Source organism: Phaethon aethereus (assembly GCF_964289735.1).
Source record: "Phaethon aethereus genome assembly, chromosome: 7".
Lineage (NCBI taxonomy): Eukaryota > Metazoa > Chordata > Aves > Phaethontiformes > Phaethontidae > Phaethon > Phaethon aethereus.
Window position 1 is genome coordinate 32,006,271 of NC_138583.1, and position 27,107 is coordinate 32,033,377.

Consider the following 27,107-nt stretch of genomic DNA (forward strand, 5'->3'; position numbering starts at 1 on the left):
TGCTGAAGACAGAGTGAGAAAATCAGTGGTGCTTTTGAGTAAAAAAGTAAAAGCAGTCTCTTGCAACATGCCAGGTGTAATACCATTCAAAATCGACACGTTTTTGGCCAGAGCTCCGACAACCATGCCGCAGTTCAAGTGAAACCCACACAGCCTTGGCTCTCAAGCACAGGCACTGGCGACATGACGAGCATGGCACCGATGAGCGGTGCCCACCCCGCTGCTGAGAAGGCCTGACCCACCCACCCCGCCCGCCTACCTGTCGCTGAATCACACAGGCGGCCGCTATATGCGTCGCTCTAAAGCACGCAATGCCGGCGCTCCTCCAGCCGCTCCTTTCGGGGTAAAATGGCGGGTCAGCGGCGGGCTGACGGCCCGCGCCGGATCCCGCCGGCCGGGCAGCACGTGCCCCCGCCCCGCCCCATTTACGGGCCGCCGGGAGGCGCTGGGGCTCAGCGGTTGGGGGCCGACTCTTCCCCGCCGAGGGTCGGTGCTTCCTCTCCAGCTGCCGTCGGCCCTCGAGTGAGGGGCCGCCCCTAGCCGGGGGCGAACGCTGCCGGGAGAGAGGGAGAGGGGGCTCGCTCCGGGCAGTGCCGGTTGGTGTCCCGGCCAAGCCTTGGCTGGAGGCTGTGGGTGTTTTAATTTTGTTCTGAGTTAATTACATTTGCGTGTACCGGTACTACTCAGTTGCAGTTGTGAAAGCTCGTTTCTGGTTGAGATGATTGCAGCATCAATTCATATGCCCAAAGACTGCTCTGCTTTATTTGCAAGTTTATTTTAATCTGGTTTCTGTCATATAATGTAGCAAGAGAGTATTTTTATATTTAAAATAATTATATTGTTTGTTACCATTGGGAAAGAAGGTGCCAAAAGTTCATTTTGGCAGGACCCGGCACAGTAGTTTCCCGTCGGGTGATGGCTCTGCGGCTGTTGGCTTTGGGCCTTCACTGATGAGTGCGGCTTCCGCTCCACCGGAGGGGTGACTCACCTGAGCTGGAGTGAGGTCTTCTCAGGAGAGATGGGTCCCTTGTGAGCCCAGCAGGGTTGCAACAGCCACCCCTCCTCCTCGGTGCTCTCCTCTCATGAAGGACTTCTTGTCATTTATTTTTAATTTGGGGTGTTCGTTGTTTGGCTCTCTAATGCAGAAAGTATTTTTACTGCACAAATTAAAGGGACAGTAGAGAATTTGCCTTCCAAAATCGGTGCTTAAATATAGCTTCATAACATGACTTTAAAATATTTTAATAAGTAATTTGAATTAATCTTTAAATCTATGCTTTTGTAGCTACCTGGCCTATCGCCACCTTTTGTCATACTCTGACGTGAACATCTACATGATGGTGGAACCGCTTCACATAAAGAACAAAGGTAATGAAGTTATGGTTTGAGATGAAAGCAGCAGAATCACAAGTGCCAACTTCCTGTTGAAAAACTCTCAGTTTCGAGGCTGAATGTCTGAAATAGCTAACAAAAAATCAGTGACCAAACAGTACAAGGTATATTTTGCCAAGTGTGGAAACAGTACAGAAAGTTTTAACTGCAGCACAAGTGCAAAAAAAAAGAGAGACTTTGTCCAAAGCTTGATAAAGGTATCTTGACTTTATTCTTCTGTAACTGTGTATATGCTTGATTATTGATAAACATCAGTATGAGTATGGTTTATAAATACAGCTAACTCCTAATTATCCAAACTTGTGTGGGCTGGAATGTCTTAGGTAATTGAAAAAAAAACAGGATAATTGGAGTACTGGGGAATTTGGCGCAGATATGTGCAGTGGGAGTTGGAGTTCCTTCAGCAATGTTTCTTGCCTTCATCAGTGCCACAGTACTGTTTGATCCATGTTCTCTTTTACCCCAAACGGGGAGGAGAAAAGACTTGATTCTGGGAGATCTGAGACAGCTTGGTATGCAGCCATCTTGGGTCCAGAGTTGATGAAATTTGATTTCATATTAGGCAAGAATTTTAATTTAGGTAAAGTTTACATTATTAACTTGCTTCCAGGTGAGGGAAAAAAGGCCATGTAACCTTTATGTTGGCTCCGTGGAGAACGTGGGCTAATAGGCCTGCCAGACTGGAATAAGCTCAGAATAGCAAGTGTGGTCTACAACTGAAAGAAATTTTTGTAGGTAAAGAAGTTGACCACTTATAAAAACATAGTTCCTAGTATATTGGTATGCAGACTGAGCTGAATGTTTGTCTTGTGAGAGTTGTTTGATAATAAACTTACTGGAAAGACCACAAGGCTTATAAGGCACTCATTGGAAAATCAAAATCTCTTGTTTCAGAGTACTGAATACTTGTTAATGTGATGAAACTGTGCATAAGTATAAACTTAACATAGACCACATGTTCAACAGTATTGAAAGAAATTTGTACTGTTTCAGCTACTGTATAACTGCCAATTTGGAATTTCTGCCCTATGGATATTGTAAATTATGTAAATGTTTTCTGTTTCTGATGAACAACTTTAATTAAAACAAATTTATGGATGGAGGACAGTAAGACCTCCACTGAGTGATAAGCACAGAGCAGTGAAACTGTTGCTTTAATAATACCACTGATGGCAGGTTTGAATAAATGTAGTACCAGAGTGATAACAAGTGACTTCCAGTGTGTGTCATGGTCCTTGCATCTCCATTTGCTCAAATGTGCTAGCAGAATAGTGTCAGTAGATATAAGCCTTGTGTCTTCCTGCAAATACTCCATAACACAGGCATGCATTAGGATTGTTAATCAGATCCCTTTGCAAATACTTCTGCTTCTAGGAAGTTCCATGGAAGGCATAACTGTTAGAGGGAACTTGCTGTTGACAGCTGCAGCTGATCAGGGAAATACTGTGAGTTATTGCACTTTATAATTGCCCCAAATACTCAGACCATTTCTAGATAGAAGAAATGATCAGCGTATATTGCTTTTTCTAGAACTTTGAAATTTTGACTCTTTTTGTTGTCACATTTTGGTACATTAGAGTATTTCTACCCTAATGGGTACTGTTTTTCTGGTAAGAATCGCCTTAAATTTTTCTTCCACAGGTGTCGCATTCTGATTTGAGTCATGAGAAGCCAAAGAAATTGCAATATTCCTCTGAAAATGTTTTCTCTATTGGCTATGATAAGAGTCTCTTTAGTTCATTAATACCACCCCCTCAAATGAGGACTTGCCATCATTGTGGTCTGTTTGGTAAGCAGCTATTGTCCTGTAATCTATGGTGCATAGTATATTTATCAGTGAAACCAGATCATAAGGTTTGCTTGGAAATGTCTTAAAACAGCTGTATGTGTGTTATCTCTCAGATGCAAGTATAGTGGCTATTCAGGACATAGCTGGAACTGATAAACTGTCCTTAAGGAAAATGTGTTGGGTTTTTTTTTTCTCCATCTTAAATATAGAAGGAATTTGGGACATCTGGGGCAGTAATGTCTGATGGCTATATGTGAATACAAATACTTATTTCTCTGTGCTTAGAACTGTAGTGGAACTGTCTTGTAGTTATTTAATAATACATGGAGTCTTTATCTTAGCAGCTGTTGTCTCATCTGATATAGATGTTTCTGACTTTTTTTTTCCCAGGATCTCTCAGATGTTCACAATGCAAGCAAATCTACTACTGTTCTGCAGATTGTCAGAAGAAAGATTGGCCATTACATAGTGTTGTATGTGAGCCAATTAAACAGAAGTAAGTTTGTTAAAAGTTACAACAGATCATCATTAAGGATGTCTTTCCCAATACAACTTAACCATGTAAAGGCACTATTACAGTAAAATATGTTGCTTATTCTTAGGCTAGTGCTGCATTATCTCATACTTGTCAGAAAACTCAGCTCTGCTGCTTTAGAAGGGTGACTTGAAAGATATTGTTGGAGTTCTTCAGGTGTTCTGTAGTGTGACTTAAAGCAAAAGCATTATTTATTTGCGTCAGCACTCTGTGAGCACGCAGTAAGAATACCAGTTTATCACATGACTTTGTTATTGCTGTTGATGACTTAGGGAAGGGAGGAGAAATGAGACCCTGCTTTTCGGCAGTTCCATGGTTAATGGATTGCATTTAACAAACTCTGAAGAGGCATCCTTTGAATCTAACTGTAGCCTCAGTGAACTTCATGGATATTTTATCTTTGAGCACACTTGCAATTAGAAAAATTGTCTCAGCCAGGCCATTCTCTAGCTGCTCATTAGCACTTCTTGACGTGCTAGTTTAGATGCTCAAGAGATCACTCCCTAATCTGTTTGAATTAAGGTAAACACCATTAGATTATGACACAGTATAAATTGGCTAGCTGGTTTTGGAACATTTTAGGGGAGTGATCCATGCATTTAAGCTGACAATCTCTAGCAAGGAGTGGTGATTGCAGTTCAGTGAATCTGCAACCAGGTCTCCATAATGGAAGTTTACGAGATACATTTATTTTTTTTCCCCATAAGTTTTGCTACTGTGACTGAATGGGGGGACACGGGGACAATCTGGCATATACGTTTTCTGGCTATTATGTAGTCAACCGAAATAGCAACATTTCTTTTTTGCAATTTTATAGTTCTTAAGGTTTGCTTGGCATTACAGTGTTAGCAGAACTCTACAACAACATTCTCCGTTTTAATCAAAATTAATGTAGTTTTTGTTGATTAGCATGAGGAAAAACACCCAAAGTGTTGCATGACAGGGAACTAACAAATTTAGCATTCGACATTTTTCTTGGAGGAGCAGTAAGGGTTGACAAAAACTGCATACTATGAACACAGCCTTTTTGTTTTATTTGCAAGTAGATGTTATGAATGCTACTTGTCTGTCTTTTGGTTCTTCAAAATTCACGTGTGTTTTTTTGATTACAGTGTAAGTCATAACAATGGAGGCGAGTTACCTGCTAAAACTGAGAAGGGAGTTTATCTTAAGGTATAGTGAATATTTTATTCCATCTTGAACGGATCTGCTGTGAGCCAGTTGCAATATGCTTAATTTAACCTGTACAGGAAAGGAACAAATTCCAAATGTTATGATGTACTCCACAAAGATCAGTGCTTCAAATCAAAAATTACTGGGAGAAGCATTCAAAAATGTGTTCCTTCTAGAGCCTTTAGCAACGCTATCAGACAACTTGTTTTTTGTTTGAAAAAACACTTGTGAAATTGTTAAAAATCAAGACGTATAATGTTGCTAGAGAAATATTTTAGGAGGGAAACCAATGTAGCTTGTCCAATTTGGGGAAAAATTCTAGTGTCATCTTGTTTTCTGTATAGATGTAGAACTGATGCTTGAAGCCTTGTACATTATTTGAGAAATACATTTACTGTAGTATTGTGTAGTAACAGAAGCAGATAACCTTTTGTATCTTTGCTGTAGCAGGAATTAAATGTGACACAGTTCTCCTTTGTAAAGTTTTGAAGCCTCTCTTGATCTTACTTTCAGCCAAACATTTCCTGTAGTCTTCCTATGAACTATTCCGCAGGAGACCATTTTGCTGTCTTCATGGTTTCTTGGGATATTTATGAAAGCGAGTAAATGTGCATACCTGCAACTAGCCTTATGTTTGCACTGCACAAGAAAACTCCTTTGTGATACATTTCATTAAAGTAGCTCATTTGTCTGTTTAGCTTCTTAAAGGAATTTAGAAAGGAAGCTTCATTTCGGGTCATGAGACTTCTCTTAGTTCATCCTGATAACTTTCTGTTGTGTGTACTTGTGATTGTGTTCTAGTAAAACTGATCAACTGATAGTGAGGCACTTTCATATTGTATGGCCTCTTGATATAAATAAACAATTTGTAGCAAATTTATTTTGAAATAACAGGTTTTATTTTTCCCTGGTTCATCTGAATCTCAAGCAAGTTTTGCAGAAGAAAGAGAACTTACATTGCATATTGAACAGTCTTTAATGTATTTTTGCTATTGTACTGTGAGATGTGTTTCTATGGAAAATGTTCTAGAACTATCTTTGTTGCAAGTAAACAAGTTAATTTGGTAGTTGTAACAGTAATCTCAGTCATCGTGCATTGTCTGCAGTATGTTGGTCCAAATGTAAAAGAGGTTTTTCCTAACGATGCAAATGAGATTGTTTCTAATGTTTTTAGGATGTCACAGACACAGATTGTAGGTAACAGTAAGTGTTTAGACTTTTTTAAAAAAATGGGTGCTTGCAGTTAGAGCAGTAGCTATAATCTGCTCTGTGGTGTTAAGGCTACGAGGAAGCAGGTGAAATTCAATTCCTCTTATTTAAGAGAGCATCACAAGCAGGAAATACAGCTGAGTTGTCCTGTAAAGCAGGTGTGAAAGGAAGAGGTGAATGTGTGAGACTTCAACACTTGTTTTTCATTGTCTGTTCTGATAAAGTTACTTTCAAGAGTATTACAAAGTCTGTAAGACGTCTTATTAAAAGTCAACAAAAGTACTTTTTTACATGCTTCTTGAAATGATAAAAAGTTCTTTTTTTTCATTTGTTACTACAAGGCGCTACAGCTGAACAACTCCAGTTTAAACATAACTTGTAGCTGTTTTAAATAGGGTAATTCAACTTCTGTGGATTCCCTCAAGACAGAAGAGCACATCAAGAAAATAATGCTTTCAGATCTCCAGACTCTAGGGATCAAAAAAGCTATGGAAGTACAGGTACTTTTATTTTGGAAGAATTCTGCTTTGTTAGGTTTCATTTGACACTTTGTTAAGCATATATAGCTGTGTGTCACCTCAGCTCTTTGTCTCATTTTGCTCACTTGTAAAATTCCTTTATTTTTATAAAGATCAGTAAATGCAAGCAGGGGCAGTGGGAGTAAGTGAGGAAGATTATTTCTGTGAAGGTGAACATCACTGCGTTTGTTCCCTGCAGTTAATTACTGCTAGATTCAAAACAAAAGAACAAAGTCGGGTGTAGGTTGAAATGCATTTATTGAAACGAACACTGGTCCTGAGTAATACACTGTAGGTTGTTATTCCATAATTTCTGTCAACTATGGCTTTTCCCTTTAGGGTACAGTAACAGAGTTCAAGAGTCCAAGTGAATTTTATATACAGATGAGTTCCCCAGAAGTTTTAGACCAGATCAGTAAACTTTCTGTGAAACTGCAAGACTGTTACGCTAACACAGTTATTCAAGAGCAATATATTGCCATCAAAGGGGAAGTCTGTGTTGCAAGGTGTTCTTTGGATCAGGTAATGTGTGATTGTCCATAAAATAACCATTCTATGTTGAGCTTATCATGTTTTGCATGTTTTGCTTTTATGTCTCTACCAGTGAAGGCTGCTAATTAGCGATCAGTTTATTGTGGTGGAATTGTGGTAGTAACTAACTTTATAACATCTGGAACTCAAATTTAAGGTACTGAATTTTTTTCCCCCTCTAAAAAGTTTACTTCTATGTGTTTTATGTACTCGAGTCCTGTAGGTGCTGTTTCTCCTACTGTTCCTTGAGGGCTGTGGGTGTTCTTAGCAAATTTAAACTGCTGTGGTTAGAACAGTTTGGAATATGACTCTGCTTATTTAAGAAAGTTATTCTTACTTCATTTCTTACCTGACTTTTCTGGTTGCATTTCTATAGCCACATCTAGTTTCTGTTTCCCTTCCCAGCCCTTTTCTGTATTTTTTCCCACTTTTCTTCTCCACTGTTAGCATATTCTTGATTTACTGTATGGTAGCCAGTATCCATAGGAGTAGAATTTTATCTTCACAACAGTCAACACTACAGTGTGTTGTGTTCATGTGAGTCGCTTCGGAATTGGTCAGTGCCTTTGGTAAAAAAACCTGATGAAGTAAAGCAAAGTATGTTGTGTTCTTACTAAATTATTGTTTGTTCCTACACAGACCTGGAATAGAGCACTGGTAAAAGATGTGGATATATTGCAAAAGAAAGCACAAGTATTCTATATAGATTATGGAAATGAAGAAAATATTCCACTCTCCTGGATTAAAGCTCTGCACAAAGACATTGAACTGTTGTTTCCTCCATGTGTGAGTTCTATTTTCCTAATGGTAGCTGAGGTGTTTTAAATTAATAGCTCTGAAATGAGTGTACCTCATGTCTCAGTGTAGCTCTCATTACCACCATATTTTGTGTTCAGTGAAAGTGATGCATAAAAACTGCTATACTATACTGAGGTTCACCTTCTGAAGTGTTCCCTAGTTATTCCATAGGAGTGAGGAAGGCCGCCTGGCTTTTTTTCTGCCTACTCTTAGAATTCTTGGATTCTGAGCTGATAAAAAGAGCCTGCAGGGTGCTTAGGTCTGCATGTCCCTTATGTGCTAGAGGACAGTAGGGGAAGCATTCTGTCTGCATATTCTTAACCTGTTCTCATGCAGTAGTGAAAAATTGCTTGTAGGTTGGGCAAACTTTGTTTGCAGTAAAGACAGCTGTTGGTTTGCGTTCATTACCATACTATATGAATGTCTTCCATTACAAAATAGATGGTCTAGCTTTAATCTGCGAGTTAAACTAGTATGTTTAACTATGCACAAAGAATAATAGAGAAGCATTCTTTCAAGCAGTGACAACTATGACTACTAGCTAGTGGAACAGTCTTTCATAGCTTGTTCACATGACTCCCTGCTGGGTCCATGAAAGATTTTGGGAGATGTTTGAAGCTTGGTGTAAATGAGGCAAGTTAGGACATGCACCTGTGGTCAGATGTGATGTGTGATACAGCTGTGCCTTCCATAAGACAGCATAAATAGTGGGAGAATCAGAGGAAATGTAGTTTACAGTTTGAACTTAATTTCCTAATTCTTAACTCTCCTGTAAAGAAGTTAGTTGAATTGACAGTGCTTCAAATTCCAACAGCAGCTTTAACTTTTACATGCAAGATGATATTTTTGAGGGCCTTAATTATTTAGTTGCTGTTTCTACATGGCAAACAACCCCCTATCCCCTTCTTGTTCTAATTGTAATTCTTTCCAGGCCATTAAGTGTTCCTTTGCTAATTATGAACCAAAAGAAAAAGGATGGACTGAAGGCATCACCAGCTTTTCTTCCCAGCTCATGGGAAAGCACTGTTCAGTAACTGTTGTTGACATACTGCAGGAGGAAATGATGTTGAGTTTTGCTGTAGATGTTGTTTTTCCAGGTTTTGGTAAGTAGTTGGTAGCATGGAGGGGAAAAAAACCCAACACAATTGATAAGTCTTTCATGTTCACTTTACCTGCCCCTACACCTGTCCAATCCTGTAAAAGAGGAGAGTTTTTTCTTTTGTTCTGCTCCTAACCTCCCCCTTGATTTTTTTTTTAAATTATTTTTATGTCACCTTTCCATATAGAAGTCATTTTAAAATGTCTGTACCTGAAATATCTTGTTACACTTAATAACCTTAAATTTTAGTAAGGCTGCTTTTCCAGTAGGATTGTAATAAATTCATCGCTTCCTGGATTATCTTGTTTGTTTTTCTGTTTTAAGAGGCATGCAAATTTGGGACCATGTTGTTCCTTTTAACTCTTTAAAAATGATGGTATAAGTTTCTAGTTCCAATAAGATTTTACCAGCTTTTGTTATATTTTGTACATGCTCACTGAACAAGTATCCCAAAGAAAGTGCAGCCACTGGATATCATTGTATCTGGCAGGGGAATTCTAAGCCTGTTTATGTTTCTAACTTAGCAACCCTCAGTGGATAGAGACAAGCAGAGCAGCTGACCTCTGAGGAGTCTGAATTGAGATTTTTTTTCAGTTAAGCTGAGGGGGTGGCTTTGACTGGATCAATACGGAAAAGGTGTGCCTGTTGTCATTATTTGGAGGGCTATTTTGTTTGGGTTTTTTTTCATCTGCAGAGTAAGAACGATAGAGTGCTAAGAGCATATTCTTTTCATTGATCTGCAGCCTGCAGAAACTTTGAAGGAAATGATGGTTGATCCTCTTAGCTTGCTAAAATTCCTGATGTGCAGGAAGCTTATCTCCATGCCATAGTCCCTGCAGTCTACAAAATGATGGTTGGCCTTAGTCATATGTAAATTCAACTTATTCAGGATTGTGCTAGGCATATTCACACTTGGTTGCTTTACAGCACACTAATGGCAAAGCAATAAACTTGCCAACCTCTTGGAAAGAAAATCACAAAAATCTCGCTGCATTCATAAAATGTTGCATGCATCTATTCCATGACTTTACAGGCAACTTTAATACCTGTATTCAGGTTTTCAGTTGAAAATAATGATATTGAAAGCTTGGAGTACCACTTCATGCATCAGAAATTGAATACGTAATAGCTAAGAAACTCAAGATTCTTTGTAAATCTTGGTAAGTCATAGCATACTCTGAGTTGTAAATATGGAGGTAAGTTGTGAATCCTAGTGTGAAAAGCTGTAATCAGTTTTTCAGCCAACAGTCTTTCATGACTATGAGTAAATGTTGATTGCTTTACTCATTTTTAGTCAAATAGTCTTGGAGCTGAAAGTGTCTTGAGAAAATTCAAGTAGTTGAGTTACTCTGAAACTACTTGTATTTTGCATTCTAAGCATATTAAGTGCTCAACAAATTAGAACATGCTCACCTTGTGTAGGGATATAGGTCAGGCTCAGAAGATGGTTCTGAAATGAAACTTAAGTGGTGACTATCTTGTGTGGTAAATAACTTTTTCTTATGTCTGTATTTTAGGAGACTGCCTAGATAAAGTGCCTTTAGAAATGAAGTCTGATTTAACTCCAGGAAGTAATGTCAAAGGAGTAACCTCTCCAACAGGTAAGCAAGCTAATCAAACCTCTTGGTAAGAGACGGAAAAAACTTGGAATTTTAGGTCCTCCCATGTTGCATGATATTATGAATGTAGTAAATAGTCTAGCTGTTTGCTAGCATTGCCTCATACTTGGAAACATTGGCTAGTGGAGCTTCCTTCAGTTCACTAGTGACAGTAGCACATACGCTTCTTAAAAGTACTTGTTTAATGATGCTTATGTGAGCATTAATTTCATGGATAATATGACAGGAGCCTTCAAAGTCCAAAGAGTCAGCAAAAAGAATAAACTGCTTCAAAGTCATCTAGCTTTTGATCAGTAACTTTTTTTTTTTTAAATGTACAGTGTCAGAAAACCATTCTAAGGGAACTCAGGAGAAAATACCTGAAGATGAAGAATTTCTTCAGTGTGCTAATTCAGTTGTGGAGTGTGTCTCTGTATGTGTCGGAGATGCATTTTCTGGTGTGGTTTCCTGTGTTCAAAATCCAGAAAACTTCTTCTGTCAGCAGATACACGGTGCCCGTAAGTGACATGTTGAAAACGGGGTGTCAGATACCCAGTATGGCATTTTTCTCTTTCTACTACTCTTCTCCAGTAGAGAGTAGCTGGAGGGAAGCGTTGCTAGTCTTGTAGTTTGACCTGAAATGGTGATTCCCTGTAGCATTAGACCATGCCTCAGTCACTTAAGAGCCATGGTGTTGTGAAGGATGTTTTTGGCAGTGTTAGCTATTAATATCTCCTACTGACCTGTAAGGTGGTAATTTGTAGTCAGAGTAGTGCAAAGTAGAAAGATGGTGTGGCATGGATTTTAGCAATCTGAAGTCAATTTGTATCACAAATATTTAATGTTAAATATGGTTGCTCAGGTGATTCAGAAATGTGTGTAAGTTTCTAATTACTTTGTTTATTCCTATTATGTTGCTTTACCACTGGAGGGAAGTGTTTCCTTTTAGGCTGGGTGCATGGACTGAACTTATTTGTTACATAGTATGGGGACAATGTCTGAGAAGGCCAGATAATAGTGCCCAAACCCTGCTTTGTCTTCTGATGCAGTAAAACATAATAAGTAACACTATAGTGGGCCACAGTAGGCTGCAGGGACTTTTAGTGCACCTCCCACCATGCCCACAAATAGATGTCTGGGGAAAATAAGAGCTGAGTAAGTTTGTGGGATGTGTTCTCCTGGCACTGTCTGAGCCAGTGTTTTTTTATTTTCAGCTAAAAAGGCTTTTGCAGATGGATGTGATCTGGTATATCTCCTGCAGTGGATTTCTCTCTTGTGTACTTGTGCAGCCTTTGAATTCTGGGTAGACTCATAGCATAGCATGTCCTTCAGAAAGGAGTGGTGCTTGTGGTCTGCCTGTTGTTTGGAGAGCTGTCTTCCTTGGTTTCTTTCTGGCATGCCTCCACTAGCTAGGTTTCAATTCCTACTGGCTTCAGTTTTTTTCCTGTGTTGAAAAAGTCTGTGACTGGTTTACCCTGCCTATTCTCTTTACCACTGCGATTCCTCAGACTCACGTGAGGACTATTTTCAATCTTGCCGATTAAAGGGTTTTAGTCTCATAGCTATTTTGGTACCATGTTAAACATTGTGTGAAATAATCCCCATTGTACTACAAGTTGTTCTTCCAGGCTTTGAATTTAAGATTTGCGTACTTCTGTAATAATCACAAGACAGTGAATGTTCCAATACCTATATATTTTAACATCAGGTCAACTTGCTGAGCTTCAAATGTCTCTTAATGAACATTGTGACAAATTTCCCAGTAGTCCAGCTTTCCGTCCTGCTGCTGGAAATGTGTGCTGTGCCCAGTTCACAGGTAAAAATGGAGTGAAAATAAGGCTTTTAATTCATGTCACTTTATTACAAAAAATAAACACATTTTTAATTATGTTTAGAAATGTTTTATGTAGAGTTTATTTGTGTCTGGCTTTAGCTGTGGATGGCATTTGGTAGTGATTAAAAAAAAATACTAATAGCAAATGATGACATCTGTGCAGTACTAGCTTTAAAAAAAGACCATAAAATGGTGTCTTCATTGAACAAACTCTTAACACTGGGTTCATTTTTTTTTTTTATAAAGGAGCTTTCTAAGAGACCATGAAGAAATTTTTTTTTTTTTTTTTACATATGTTGGTGAGCACCATTTCCTGTGGCTGGAAATAAATATAGACTTGAAATTTTAGACCCCAAAAAAGGAACAGAAGAAATGGGATTGTATGTAATGATGCTGCTCTGATAGATGACTTCTGAAAATATTTAGCCAAGATCTGGTAGTCCTGAATTGTATGTTCATAACTTAGTTTACACCTGAAAGTTATCACTGATGTCAAGTTTCTACAAGTCTCATGATAAAATTGAATCTTGCCTAAACATAGGCCAGTGTTCTGCGTAAAGCAGTGTTTTGTGCTAGGAGTTGGTAAGTCTATATGAAAGAAATACCTTTTATTTGTTAGAATCTGAAGTCCTGTTTGCCTGAGTGCAAAGAAGAATGCATGAAGATGAAGCTCTTCCTCGCAGATCATTCTCCTTTTCACCCAGCTTTTAACAAGGGAAAAAAAAACCTCCACACACTGCTGTTCTTATTCCTTTTTCTGGTCAGAAGAGTTGTTGCTATAATTTCTTTGTGATTGATAAACATTCCTGGTCATTTATTTCTTTCTATTTCCTTTGGCTTTGCTGCTTTGAATAAATTAGCTGTGGGACTGAACAGATAAGCTGAAATAAATACTTTTTTGCACATTCACAAAAAGCTAGTACTGCCAATAAGCTGTCTTGGTATTTGAATGGGCACTGATTTCAGGTGCCTATCTAGGGAAAGTACCTCAGATGTCTTGATAAACTTGAGTAAGCTTGTATTTCTATTTCTCAAATATTTTAATTGAATTAAAATACTTAAATTATTAGATCTGTTGTGTGACCTTTGAATTGCATGTCATTGTGGTCAGCTGAGATACTGTTTGCTGTTCGTTTAAATATATTGAGCTTAAGCACTATATCCACATAATGTAGTCAAATTTTTGTAGCAATATGTATTTGTGAGGGGCATGTTCTCTACAGAAAGAATGAGTTTGCAGCACTCAACTCATACAAGGGGTGGTATATGTTGCGTCCATAAGGGTTTTGCGAAGGTTTGTGTGAACTGTAATGCTGCTGTTTTATGTTGAGATTAACTTTGTATTTTTATATTGGTCTGCCCAAAAAAATCATGCTGTTCTCAGAAGTTAAAAGCAAGTCCAATGAACATCTGTATCTTCCTTTCCAGAAGACAATCTTTGGTATCGTGCTGCTGTTATAGCGTATGTTTCTGAGGATACTGTTTTGGTGGGCTATATAGATTATGGTAATTTTGAAGTTCTTCCACTGACTAGACTCCGTCATACGATTCCAAGTTTAATGGACTTGCCAGCCCAGGCCATAAGATGTACCTTGGCAGGTATGAAACAAATGATAAGCCATTTCAAACTGGATAAATGCAAAATAAGTGGTGTCAGATAATGATCAGACCTGTAGTATCCTCTGAAAGACTGGGAAGGATGGAGGTGACAGTAGGCGTTATTTCCAGAATTCTTAATTGTTGTGGCATAGCTACAAAATGTGACAAATCTTTCCTAATGTACCTGGTGACCTGCAGTTGTACATTTGGAAAGCTGTGTTATATTAACCTATCTGTTAGGTTTTGCGTGTGCTTTTGTTCAAAGCAAAATTCAGTCACCTACTGGATTTCTAGAATTCTTAAGTCTATTGTGGTTCTAACACTGCAGGGGAATGTAAAATTTCCTTTTGTATCTTGAAATTCAGAACTGTATCTGTACCCTTCCCCTGAGGCAAATGTAGTGAAATGACTGGTAGACTCCGTAGGTTTGTAAAATCTGTCAAATTATAAAGGACGTTGATGCTTCCTAATTCATCCTGCTGTCTCAAGCCAGGATCATAATCTGCTTTTTTTTTTTTTTTTACATACTTGTTTAACCTGCTGTTGGAAATGGTTTATTTTCTCTGTTTGGTCCCATCACTATGCAAGACAGTCCACCCCTTTGCTTCAGTACCCTTCCTTTAGAATACTTGATGTCTATCCTTCCTTTACAATACTTGATATTTAACCTGACTTTCAAAATTTTGGTAAAGTTAGAGCAGCATTCTAGCTTCTTTCTTTGGAGAAAACATGAAGCAATGCTTCCCTTGTATGTAGAGATGGAACTGATACATATGGGATGTGACGTAAAGTAATCTTTCTTTCTGGGGCAAACTGTGACGCCAATAGCTGATAATGAGTGTTCTAAGCCTAAGAAAGGTCTTAAATGTAACATGAACACAAAAAAAGTGATCAGATAAGATGCTTTCTGATTAAAGTCAAGAATTACTGCTGCATAAAATACATCTTTCTGGAAGGCAACTTTGCCAATCTGTTACTATAAAGTTCTGGTTATAACTTGCATTTTAGTAATAAATTTAGTAGCGTAAAGAGTAAATGGTTAAGGAGGAAGAAGCTTATAGTACCAGGTATATTGGCTGAGAGAGGTTAGTATTGTTCAAAACTATAGGTTGTATTCATGAGACCCAAAGACTGACGCTTCTTACAGACGTTCATGCTAAGGAAGTATTAAACCTGAATTTACGCTTCTTTGCATAATAGACTAGTTGTACATGATCTTTGTCAGATTTTTATGAAATCCAAGTGCTGCAAAAGTTCAGACTCTAAATAATTGGGTTTGGAGTCTTATTACAAGCTGAGGAGTGGGTGCAAGTTACTTGGTATATCTGCTGCTTAATCTATGGTTTTTAACAGTGTTGTACCTTTCTACATATTGTTGAGATTTGGACTGACCTCAGAACCTTTCCATACTCTGTGACTTGTCAGGTGTAAAGCCACCATTAGGAGCCTGGACCTCAAAAGCTATTTCGTTTATGAACCAACTGGTGAAAGACAAAGTGTTCACAGTAAAAGTAGTGGATAAAGAGAGTTACAGATCTGTGGTGGAGCTTGTAGATGCATCAGTTACTCCAGTAATAAATATATCGAGCCATCTCATAGAGAAGGGCTGTGCAGCTGAGGAATCGAGGATGGCCTTGCCAGCAATTGGAATGAGTGATGTTAAGCAAGCGAATGGTGAGTACGAGCACATCCTGCTGAACTGGCATTATTTAATTGCCTACTAGAGTGGGTACAAAGAATGCAGGTTCTTAACTGGTAAGAACTTTCTCATCTGGCTCACGAAAGCCTAGTTTTCACAGGTCTGAAGTTTAGCCATGGCAACTTTGCCATAAAGAAGAAATTCTGTGTTTGCTTGTGTGTCCATATGTGTGTATATATGCATGCATACATAAAAAAGTTGCAATTGCTTATTTTTGGAAGACTGTACTAGTATTTCACTTACCCTGGTTAGAAGTCTTATAAGTTCCAGTTGAAGTAGGATATGACTAGTTAGTACCTGCTTGTTCTTATGCCCCTGTTCTTTAGCTCAAATAGTATTTCATCTTCATTGTCCTGTATTTTATGCCTAAACCCACATATTTAGTCATTGAAAACTTGTTTGACTGCAGTAGCCTATTCAACTTCAAGGCCTAAATTTTGCATTTAATGACAAAAGCTTCAATTTGAGAAACTTGCAAATTTTATGTGAAATTTCATTGTATTGTGGGAAGATACCTAACTTTCCTCGTATGACGCATGTTAAAGTCCCGCTTTTCCATCCTGCGTCTGGTAAAACTATATATTCTCTCCTGATCCATCTGTAATGAAAACTGGGGGAAGCCTTTCTGTCAAGGCTATGTCCAAAACCCTTAATTTTGATCTTCCTCACTAGATGCTTTGTGGCCAGGGCATAGTTATTCCTTCTGTTTGTTCAGAAGGGTAAGGTATCTTGTAAAAAAAATTCAAATGAAAGTAACTTTCACAGTTATATCCAAACACATTTTGATCTGTGGCCATCATCCTGGACCTGTTTTGTACTTCATATGTTTCTTGGTTACTTCTCACCTTTTTTTTTTAATTTCTTGCACTGAGCGGAAGCTTTTGAATGCAGGTTCTAAACAGATCATCAACTTTTTTCTTACGTGTTTTAAAACTTGTGCTTTTTATGTTGGAATTTGAGTAGATCCATTTCTCTGTCAACTTGAATCATTACGTTTAAATAATGGAAACAAGTGAATGAAAAATTATTTTGCAATCTGAGATTGCTGGATCCAGCATAGTATAAAAGTAGATTTTAGTTAATTTACCAGAAATTAAGAAAGAATGCATTTTTTGGTTTAAAAGAAAACTTACCATCACATGAAAGAATAAACAATTATATTTCATAGTTCTTAAGCGTCCTAAAGCTGTCTCTACACTTGGAGCCATTTGTTAATTTTTATTTTTCTTGTCAATCTTTCTTCCTCCTGGAGTGGAAAATTCAACCAGCTTCTACTACTTTGAGCATATTTCTCAAAATATGCTGACTGTGCTTTGTCCTTTCCAGTACGGATCTGGCAGTTGCTTACAGTGTGAAGGACAGTCTTTTATTCCATGGAAAAGAAAGAAGATTTGAGGGCCTGTTGAGATTGTTTTGAATTTTATTTTTTGGTGGTGAGGTGTGCTTTGTTTTGTGGGTTTTTTCTTTGCTTGTTGGCAATGTTGGCAATATGACTTCCTAGAGTAATCTACTGTCAGGCACAATACTGGGCGGGTGGAACAGCATCTCAGCATGACCATCCTTGAAGGTCAAAGCTTTCTTGAACTTCACTTTCAGGAATAAAAACCCCCAAACTCTTAAAACTGGAAAGGTCTACCAAAATCGGAGGTCGGCCACTTGGACTCAAGCTGTAAAAAGGCCGACAGTAATTCTGCATGCTGCTGCCTACCACAAGCTGTAACAACTTAACAGCTACGAAAAATACAGGAAGAATTAATAATGTGCTAATGGAGGAAATAATGGCTTTTCCAATGTGCCATAATTTAGTTTTCACATGGTCTGTTCTACAACTTGTGTTAAATAATACGCTTTTTTTCATCGTACTTGAGTATATGATACAGTGTAAATATCTGCAACCAGTCTTTCTATTAATCTTTTGTGTGTGTTCTTGTTAGACCATTTCCAGTACTCTGTCACAGCTGTTTCCCTCTTCTGTGCCCCTTACCCTTGTTTCCCAGGAATCAAGGTTCCCCAGAGTCCCTCTTGCTCAGGTTATTGCCACCTAGTCTGTACCTCTTTGTGTGATCACTCTGCCCTGCACTTCTCAATAGTGATCAAATACATTAAGCAGCTGGCACATTTCTCTTGTTTTTATTCTGCGAAGAGGCTCTCGCTGGTAATTAGTCTGCTGGGTTATTTATAACAAGAAATTTGAGGACATGAGTGAGTGTTCAGGATGTATAACTTTTTTCCTGTAAAAAATTATTTTAATTTCTCTTCCTTCCTCTACTTTTCTCTGTCCTCTCTAGAGGACACAAAGAACAAAAGAATTTGCAAGTGGAGTAAATTAACTCTTAAACAAACAGTAGATGTCATAGTGTGTACGCTGTACAATCCTGGAGAATTCTACTGTCAGATTTCAAATAACAGTGGTAAGTTTATTCAGCTTTTTTCTTTCTGCTAGTTTCTTTGCTTCCTGATTTGTCATTTATTATATTCTAATGCATTATGGTTTCAAGTGAGCTTATAGCACCAAGGCTTACCTCTGAGTTTTTTTTAATCTAAGAATACAAGTGGAATGATGAAGAAATTGTATCATAGTATGTAGTGACTGAGATTGCAGTCTGAAAATGTTGAAGGTAAATAGTTGAATAAAACTAAGAATGTAAAGAAAGTGAAAAGAGCTACCATAACCTAGGCAAAGGATATCTAAACAAAAGATAGCAAATAAGAGCCATGTTCCCTGTGCCCATACAATATTTTCTGGAGCTCTCCTAGTACTCTGTCCAGTTCTAATTTATAAAAATTTACAAAGATTCAAAGAGATAAAATAACATGAAAATGAGAAAACATAGCTTTTAAGACTTGACTTCCTCTTTGATAAGCTCAAAAAAAAAATCTTGTTCCTCTATGTGCATGTATGAAGAGTTCTGATAGTCACTAGCTTTCTAAGCTACTAGGAAAAGAGCATGATGAAATTTAGTGGCTGGAAGTAAAAGCTAAATGCATTCAAACCAAAAAAATAGGGCAGGTCTTAAAGTGAGGGAAGTTTTCCTTGACTTATCTAGGAATAGTATAGATTCTTGGTGGCTTATGGCCTTTAAAACATGACTGAATTCCTCCCTAAAAGTGATGTTATAGAGCAGGCTAAAGGACTTGATATAAAAAATAAATAAGCCGAGCAGGGTGAGATCCCATAATGTCATATGCACTGGCTGAAGTAGGTAATTCCCATGGTGTTGTCTGGCTGTAAAATATAGTCTAGATTTTGGAGTGAAGGGTGCTTGTTGGATTAGCAGGAAGAATTACTGGTCATTTTGTTATCATACTGAACCAATTTGTCAGTAAATATTAGCTATCTCTCGTATTCCTGCTAACAAGTCTGTCTAGCAAGTTAAATCATTAACTCGGTGTCAACAGTTCTTTTTTTTTTAATGAAATTCTAGAATTCACAGAAATCTCCCATCAAATCTTTTATAAGTAAGCTTTACAGGGAATAGTATTGATAAAATTCAAGTAATCTTATTTTGTTAATCTCATCTGGGATTTTATTTCTAAATTTCAGAGTTACTTGCTCTAAACTTACTTAACAAATCCTTGTCTGAATACTGTCAGAAAACTCCACCAAATGATTTTAAGCCTAAGAATGGAGAACCTTGCTGTGCTTTTTTCACTGGTAAGTAACAGACTAAAGTATTTTTGTTTTTACAGGGTGAAAATAAAGGAAAAATAATAGATAGCTGATAGTTTGCATTGTCAGAGGATAGCAAAGAATTTGATTTATTTACTTAAAAAATAAATGCTGGTAAAGTTACTAAATGTATGAAGTAATTTTTTTCTTTTTTTTTTTTTTTTTTAAATTAGATGATGGTAACTGGTACCGTGCTTTGGTGCAGAACACTACTTCAGATGGAACTGTTAAAGTATGCTTTGTGGACTATGGAAATGTTGAGGAAGTACCACTGGATAAAATACGTCAGATCTCACCCTCATTCCTAAAACTTCCATTTCAAGGAATTAAATGCTGGCTGTCAGGTGGATCTTCGTATGGATTCTTTCTCTTACCAGACCTATTGCATTTAGAGTCTTTCTGCTTTGGGGAAAGGAGGTGATGACAGGGTATACATCACAGAACTCTGTTTTTTGGGGGTTGGAGTTTTTTTGGTTTTATAATAAATGTCTCTGTTACTTACAGCCTCTGGAAATAGCTGGAGCCATTGTTTTAGCCTTACCACACAGCAGACTGGCATTTAACAGAAAGATGGTGGCTCTTCCCTGAGCTCCTGACAGTGCTGTGGAATGATCTGCATGGAGGTTAATTACTGATTTACCAGTCCAAGGGGACTTGTCATCTAGTTCTGTTTCATCTGTAGTGCTTACTAGCTTTTGGTTTCTGCCTTGCTAGGAGTAAATGTGCTTTTGTGCAACTTAATTATTTCGCAAAACTTTTGCAGGCAAAGGAACTTATCTTTTTATGAAGAAAGTTGGCCTTTCAGTTCTTTGTAGGGGTGTTTAATTTGATTCTTGCAGAGGCGGGCACCATGCTGCTATTCTCAGTCTTCTACCAATTCTCTGTGTCTTCCTTTTCCACACCAATTCACTCAAAATTCTACTGAATTATTCTTTCTTTCTAATGCATTCTATTTGGTTTACAAATGTGGAAACAGGAAAAAGCTCTAAACCACATTTCATCAAGGTGTCTTCTCCTGGTTTGTTTTTTGTCTTTAAAACCCTTTGTTTTTCTGCTTCTTTGATAAAAAGGAAATATTAAACTGATTCATAAACAGTTTTAACAGTGTTGTTTGTGCTAAGGCACAAGGATTTATTTGGTAGAATATCACAAAGTGTAGAAAACAAAACTTGGGAGTCCTGAGGAAATATGTCCTTTTTAGAAGGAGGGAGACCAGTTAATAGGATAAAGTACAGTGTGTATCCCTAAGGTAGTAAAAGTACCCTTGGTATGTCAGGTTGTGCTTTAACAGGGGGAAAAAAAAAAAGCGGGGGGGATTTTAGAAAGACAAATGTAATGTTGAAGAAAGTCACTTAATTGGAGGTATTTTGAACAGTTTTCCTACTTCCTAGGTATAAAGCCTGGTAATAGCAAATGGATTCCAGAAGCTACAGCAAGATTTCATATGTACACTGCAGGGATAAAGCTCCAAGCCAGAGTGACTTCCCTTTCCAGAGATGGGGCAGGTGTAGAGCTTATTGACAATTCCACAGGTCATCCAAAAGTGATCAATGAGATACTAACTTTTGAAAAACTGGCTGTAAAGGAAGTTCTACAAGATAAAAATAACTCCCCCAAAAAGTCTGTTGACAAAAAAGGTAATTAAATGAATGTTAACTTTTAGATTGAACAAGAATTTTCAGTATTCCAGCCTTTAACAATGATCTTGCTGTTTAACTATAGCTAATATCAATAATAAAAATAATCAAGTAGTTTTGATTATGTTGTCAGTTTTTACAGTTAAACACAAGCTGCCCTGCAGGTGGCATTATAGACAAAAAGAGAAAGATAAAAATCACTGGGTTTGCCTTGAATGCTATTTGAGTATCTGATAGTAGAGAGTTACAAATTTGCTAGGACTATAACTTTTCCCTTGTTTACTTCACAATATCTTATTTTTCTGAGGTGTTTTTGGCTTTAGCTACTCTTATATACTAATAGTTTATGAACAGCAAATTAAGCATGAATTGTCTTTATCTTTCTCTTCCTGAAATGAAGACATGCAGTTGTCTCAAATTTAAGAAGATGTTCTGTAAGTTATTTATAATATGTTTGTGCTTGGAGGAAAGTGGTACACTGCATTTTCTTACTATTTCTGTTAGAAACCTCACTTGGGCACTGGAAGTCGATTGAATTGGCTATAGATGAAACCGTATCTGTCTGTGTAACAGAAGTTGTAAGCCCAGATTTGTTCTATGCTGTGCCAGTTCAAAGTAAAGGTAAGAAAAAGTGTTCACTCTTCCTAATATCAGTAAGAAGTCACTGTTGCAAGCTAGTTAAGAAAATGAATACTTGTAGTGAACTGAACCACATGGAAATGTAGCTTGGATGGTAGAAAAATATTAAAAATGCCAAAGGTGGGAGCAGGGGAACTTCAAAGTATGCTCTTCATTATACCTAAATGTGGTTAGTTATAAAATGTCTTTTTTTCTGTAGATCAAGAAAAGCTACATAGGCAGTTGATTGAACTAGAAGGCTATTGTAAATCTTGTAAGAACCAGCCCTTCAAACCAAAACTGGGTGAAGCTTGTTGTGCCAGGTTTTCAGGTGAGATAGTCATTTGTTCTTTTATTTCCTTGACCAGTGTAAAACACAACTTCCATTTTTGCTTTAGAAAAAGTAAAAACACCAACTTCAGAGTGCTTACAGATCTCTTAATTCTGTTACAAAGGGTAGCCTGGCTGCATCTTTGGGGCAAAGAAACAGTGAGGCAGTCTGGGAGAGAAAATAAGGAATAGGTTGTGCCCTGCAAAATGTATGGTGCTTTAAGAGGAAAGCAAGCTAGTTGCTGTTTAAACTGAAATTTGTTTGTGCTGCCCTGAGTCACAGGGGCACGAAATTAATGGCAGAGCAATAGTGCACTTGCAGCTATACAGACCCACTTCTCGTTTGTGGGTGCCTGGGTGTTTTTTTGTTGCCGCTTTCTGTGAGCATAGGTCTGTGACACTGGCTATGGGAACAATTCAGCCTTGTTACCCTAACAAGCTGTCCAGGCTTAGTGAACTGTTACTTCAAGTCAAAAGTATTCTGAACAGTGGGGAAACTTAATTTATTGTCTTAATCTTTCAGAAGAGAGGACACTCTGCTGATATTAGCTTGATATTTTAAAAAAAAAAAGTAGTGTTGACTCATAAATATTAAATGTTGACTGCATGTGGATTGTTACAGGAGATATGGCTAAGTGCTGAAAACGAACTTGGATGTTAGATCAGATAACAGCTCATGGAAAACAGGATAGATGAATTTAAAAAAAAATACTAGGCAGACCACAAGAGTATACCTAAGTGTTTGACAGTTGTTTTTAACTTCTGATTTTTTAAATTATTTTTTTGTTTGTTCATGGCTCTTCAGGATAATTGGGGGAAGAGGATTTTTTTTTCTTTTAATTTTGGTTATGTTTTGAGAGGGAATATGTGTTGGAAGACAAAGGTAAGGAGCTAGAAATACAGTTGGCAGGCATCCTTAGAACAGTATTGTAGTAAAAATCTTGTATGTATAATTTGAGGAAAATTCTGAAAGCAACACTTTAAACCTTTACAATACAGCAATCAGATACTATTCCCTTCTTCTATGGGCTCGTTTCTTGTCAAGTGGACTTCTGTATGTACCAGAGTATTTAAAGATTCATGGAAAACTATACTGATTCTTGTTCTTGGGATAAGCTGTGTTTGTAAGATGGTACTTCACATGTGATTCTTCTTGTCCCAATCTTCTCAGGTGATGGCCGTTGGTATAGAGCTCTTGTTCTAAAAGCTTCTCAGTCTGTAGTGAAAGTACTATATGCAGACTATGGAAACACAGAAACTTTACCACTTTCAAAGGTGCTGCCGATCACTGATTCCTACTTAAAGCTGCCTTTTCAGACAATTACATGTTCACTTGCAGGTAAAAACAACCAAAAAAACACCTCCAAAAAACCCTGACCTGTTGTTTCCTTGAACACTATAAATCTGTATCTATTCTGATGATAATGTTCATTCCTTAATACTGACAAACAACATGATGATCTGCTGAAATAGTACACCAATTAATACTACAAAAACTGTTTTACAAAGCATGTTTTTAGTTAATTATCTGTGGAATCTAAGGTCTTTATATTATGAAAACATATTTTCAAAAACAGTGATAGCATTATTTGTAAGATTAAAGTCACATTATAAAGGAATCATTTATAGAACAAACTTGTACAAATTTTTTTTTCAGGAATAGAGAAAGCTGAGTGGTCTCCATTATTATTTGACAAGTTGAAAGAAATGTTATTGAATAAATATGTCACAATTACAGTGAAAGGGATTAATGGAAATGTTAATTTAGTAACAGTGGAAAAACTTTGTGAAAATGGTAGTCTGAATGTAGCTGACAAACTGGTAATGGAAGGTTTGGTCAAATCCTGCAGTGCTGAAAACTTACATACTGAGCATCAAGGTACTTACTTTCACTTAATTACTTCTTAATTTAAACTTTAATATGAAGAACTGTGGGCATGTGGGATGTCTGAGTGACTTTTCCTTCTAAAAATCGTGGAGAATTCCACACCTCACCTCTTAAATTAGGGAAGCAGTGGTCATACGTATTTTGCTTATTGACTTGCTTTGTTTTTTGTAGGCAATGGATGTGAGACCAAATGTTGCTGCACAGAATTAAAAACGCAAGTAAGGTTCAGTCAAAGCAAGACCTGCTTTCTTACATTTCCAGAATTTAAAGGAAACCCTATGTGGGAGGCAAATGGGAGTAGGGAGATAATAGCTAACCAAAACTTTGAAGATACACAAAGTGAATATCCTGACACTTTTTCTCAGTTTGTTTTATAGGTGGTAATAACTAAAGCACCCTGAAACTGAGGGAGGATAGCATATAGATCACACAGACTTCATTAGTCTATGTTTTGCCACACATACAGCTCCATTCTTGTTTTCTAGAATATGAAGGCTCAGGAGTGTTACTTTTGTCTGTTGTGTAAAGGCAGTTGCGGTGTTTTGTATAAACTGTGTCACTTGGACAAAGGGCAGCTGGACTTTTTTCAGTAATATGGTTCTGTGTTGCTGTGGATATAACTTGGCAGACAGCTGCACATGTAAGAAAATTCTTACAATGTGTATTTCAGGTAGCAGAGATTAATATTAATATGTGCCACAGTTTCAGTCATGGAGCTAGGGCTGAGAATCGAAGTTCAGTAGAACACCAGAATTTGTAACAGTGTTTGCGAGTTGCAAGATTTCTTTTCCCCCCCTTTTTTTTTTTTTGGAGGGGGTGTGTCTCTTACAGATATGGTATATTCCTGTAATTGTTGAAAGCTTTCTGGTTTCAAGTTTTCTCATTTTTTATTTTAACTTAGGCTATTTCTGAAAAACTAGAACTTTAGATTACTAAAAGTAACTTAAAGTATACCAGAAAAGATGCATCAGCCTTTCTCAAAGTGAGGATCTTTGTCAGAGGAGTGAGCAAAATTTTTAATTTTAAAGACAGAACCCCCTATCAAGGGTGTTTTGAACTTCAGCTGCTCCCTCCAGCCAGAGGCAGTAGGGTCAAAAGCAAAACTATGCAGTATGATATTTTGGAGGCAGGAGAAGACCGTTTCTGTTTAAGGTCATTTTAGACCTTTACCACTTCAGAGTAAGCGTAGTTACCAGCAGTTCAGTGGCAGAAAGGCTGTAAAACTATGCTGTTCCTGAATGTAGTTCATTCCTATGTCCCCCTGTAGGCTGTTGAACCTCCTTTCCCCTTCCCCCTCTATATCTCTTTGATCTTCCAGTTTGATCTAGTTAATGTCTCTTCTGACTTCAATTTGGTCACTTTCTGTTTTCTGTCATCCTGCCTTACTTGGATAAGTTTGGCTCAGAGTCTCATGACAGATGAAGAGAAGATGGAAGATTCCAATAAAACTGAAAACATCAGGAAATAGACATGTGTGAATAGCCAGATTTAACATCCTGATCTCAGTCCTAATCTGAGTGTTTCATCAGTTTGGTTCAAGGAAGTTTCTTCTTTTGGGGGGGAAGGAAGAAAATGGGGGGTAGGGGGGAAGTCAGCTATAATTCCGCTGACCTCTTCCCCCTCAAGAAGATTTTACAACAGAAGTGAACTGTATATTCATTGAACTAATATGGGACTTAGCTGAGTCTGTAGTTTTAGGATCTACCCTAATCTGAAATCAGCAATTTTAAAAAAATAATTGTATATTTCTAATTCTTTCTGCTTATTCCACAGCTTAAAAAGCATGAACAGATCCTACTCTTCCTTTTAAACAAGTACGGGAATCCAGATGGATTCACTGAAATGAAAAAACTGTTGGATCACTAAGTCTCTGACATGTGCCATTTCATTTGTATGTACACCAGATTGCTGCAGTTCCTTTTTTGGAAGAGCAAGTGTTTTTGTCAGCTTAAAAATAAGACTTGCATTATAGAAATTCTGCTGTTTAAGTACCTGTATTTATCTGTATGCTTGGATTGTTATTGTGAAATAACTATGTAACTTGAAGGATTTCAAAGCTGCAAGCTAAATTTTCTGTTCTTTTTTTGTCTTACACCATCGTGTGCTGCTAAGCTTTTTGACTTTTATTCTGCTGTTGAATGCAGACAACTTTACAGAACAGCCACTGCGTTCTGAGTGTATTCTGCAAACTTACATTTAAAATTATTGTAATTGTAAAGCTTGCTTCAACTTTGGTACCATTAATTTTACTTGAAAAACTATATCTTATCTTGATTAGTCTTCTTTCAACCTAACTTCTGGTCTGAAGTTAGAATGAAAATTGTTCTTCATAAACTTGGTTTCAGTATCATTAAAGGCTGAATCTCATCTTGGACTGCATATAGATAGTTCTCTCTAAAATCAGTAAACACTTAAATGTGCACAGGTCTTTATTTACACTCATGCTGTGTAATATGCATCTGTGAATATTGTTTTGAAGTAAATTGTATTAGAGTTCTGTTGTCTGTAGCTACATTGTCAGGATTTCTACCCCATCAAATTTTTTCACATCATAATAGAAAAGTCCTATTCTGCAATATGACAAACATACTGAATCAAATTATTACTGGATTATCAGTATTTCTCTAAAATGTTGTTGATACCTAATTGTCATTTCTTAATAATCCACCGGCAATGTTACTAAGGAATGCCAAATTATTGTTCATAGAGCACAGTAGATACTTGCTTATTGTAACTGCAGGGTCAGCTTTTTTTGTTCAGTTGAAGTACGTATTTTAAGTTTGGGCTTTGTGCCAACTGGAAGGATCTTGAGATTAAACTTGTTGTGAAATATTTTTGTTTGACTTTGGTTTATTACACTAAAATTCCTTCATACTTTTTTCCCTGCCTTTTAGTTTTTGTTGCATCATATTCTTGCATTAGCTAATAATTAGGTAAATGCTTGCACTTAGGGGTCTGGAGTTCTTTTTGTGCTGCTGGTTCTGAACTAAGATTGTGGCTGCCTCAACTGTCCTTTGACTTCTTGGGACAAGCGTGACTTTCAGAAGCATTTGCTCACATGCAAAGCAACTGATGCTTTAGTCCTCCCGCGGCTCTTGTGTGCTTTGCCACGTACCATCTCTCCTAGGAACTAGTCATTGTGTTTCAGGAGATGGCTTTGACTGCAGTAGTCAAAAGCAGTCACTTTGTC

The 27,107-nt window shown here is 37.5% G+C and overlaps 1 protein-coding gene across 1 annotated transcript; it reads left to right on the forward strand.

The window, feature by feature from the left end:
* Positions 1-348: 348 nt before the first annotated feature.
* On the forward strand, positions 349-25,783 carry TDRD1 (tudor domain containing 1; the record flags this gene model as incomplete). Its single annotated transcript, XM_082002312.1, has 20 exons — positions 349-486; positions 6,524-6,598; positions 6,956-7,138; positions 7,787-7,933; positions 8,877-9,048; positions 10,562-10,645; positions 10,984-11,160; positions 12,351-12,458; positions 13,905-14,075; positions 15,501-15,749; positions 18,063-18,185; positions 19,319-19,429; positions 19,618-19,788; positions 20,836-21,081; positions 21,586-21,702; positions 21,920-22,030; positions 23,201-23,368; positions 23,687-23,908; positions 24,089-24,135; positions 25,691-25,783. The coding sequence occupies 20 exons, from the start codon at positions 349-351 to the stop codon at positions 25,781-25,783; spliced, it is 2,913 nt and encodes a 970-aa protein (XP_081858438.1).
* Positions 25,784-27,107: the final 1,324 nt, after the last annotated feature.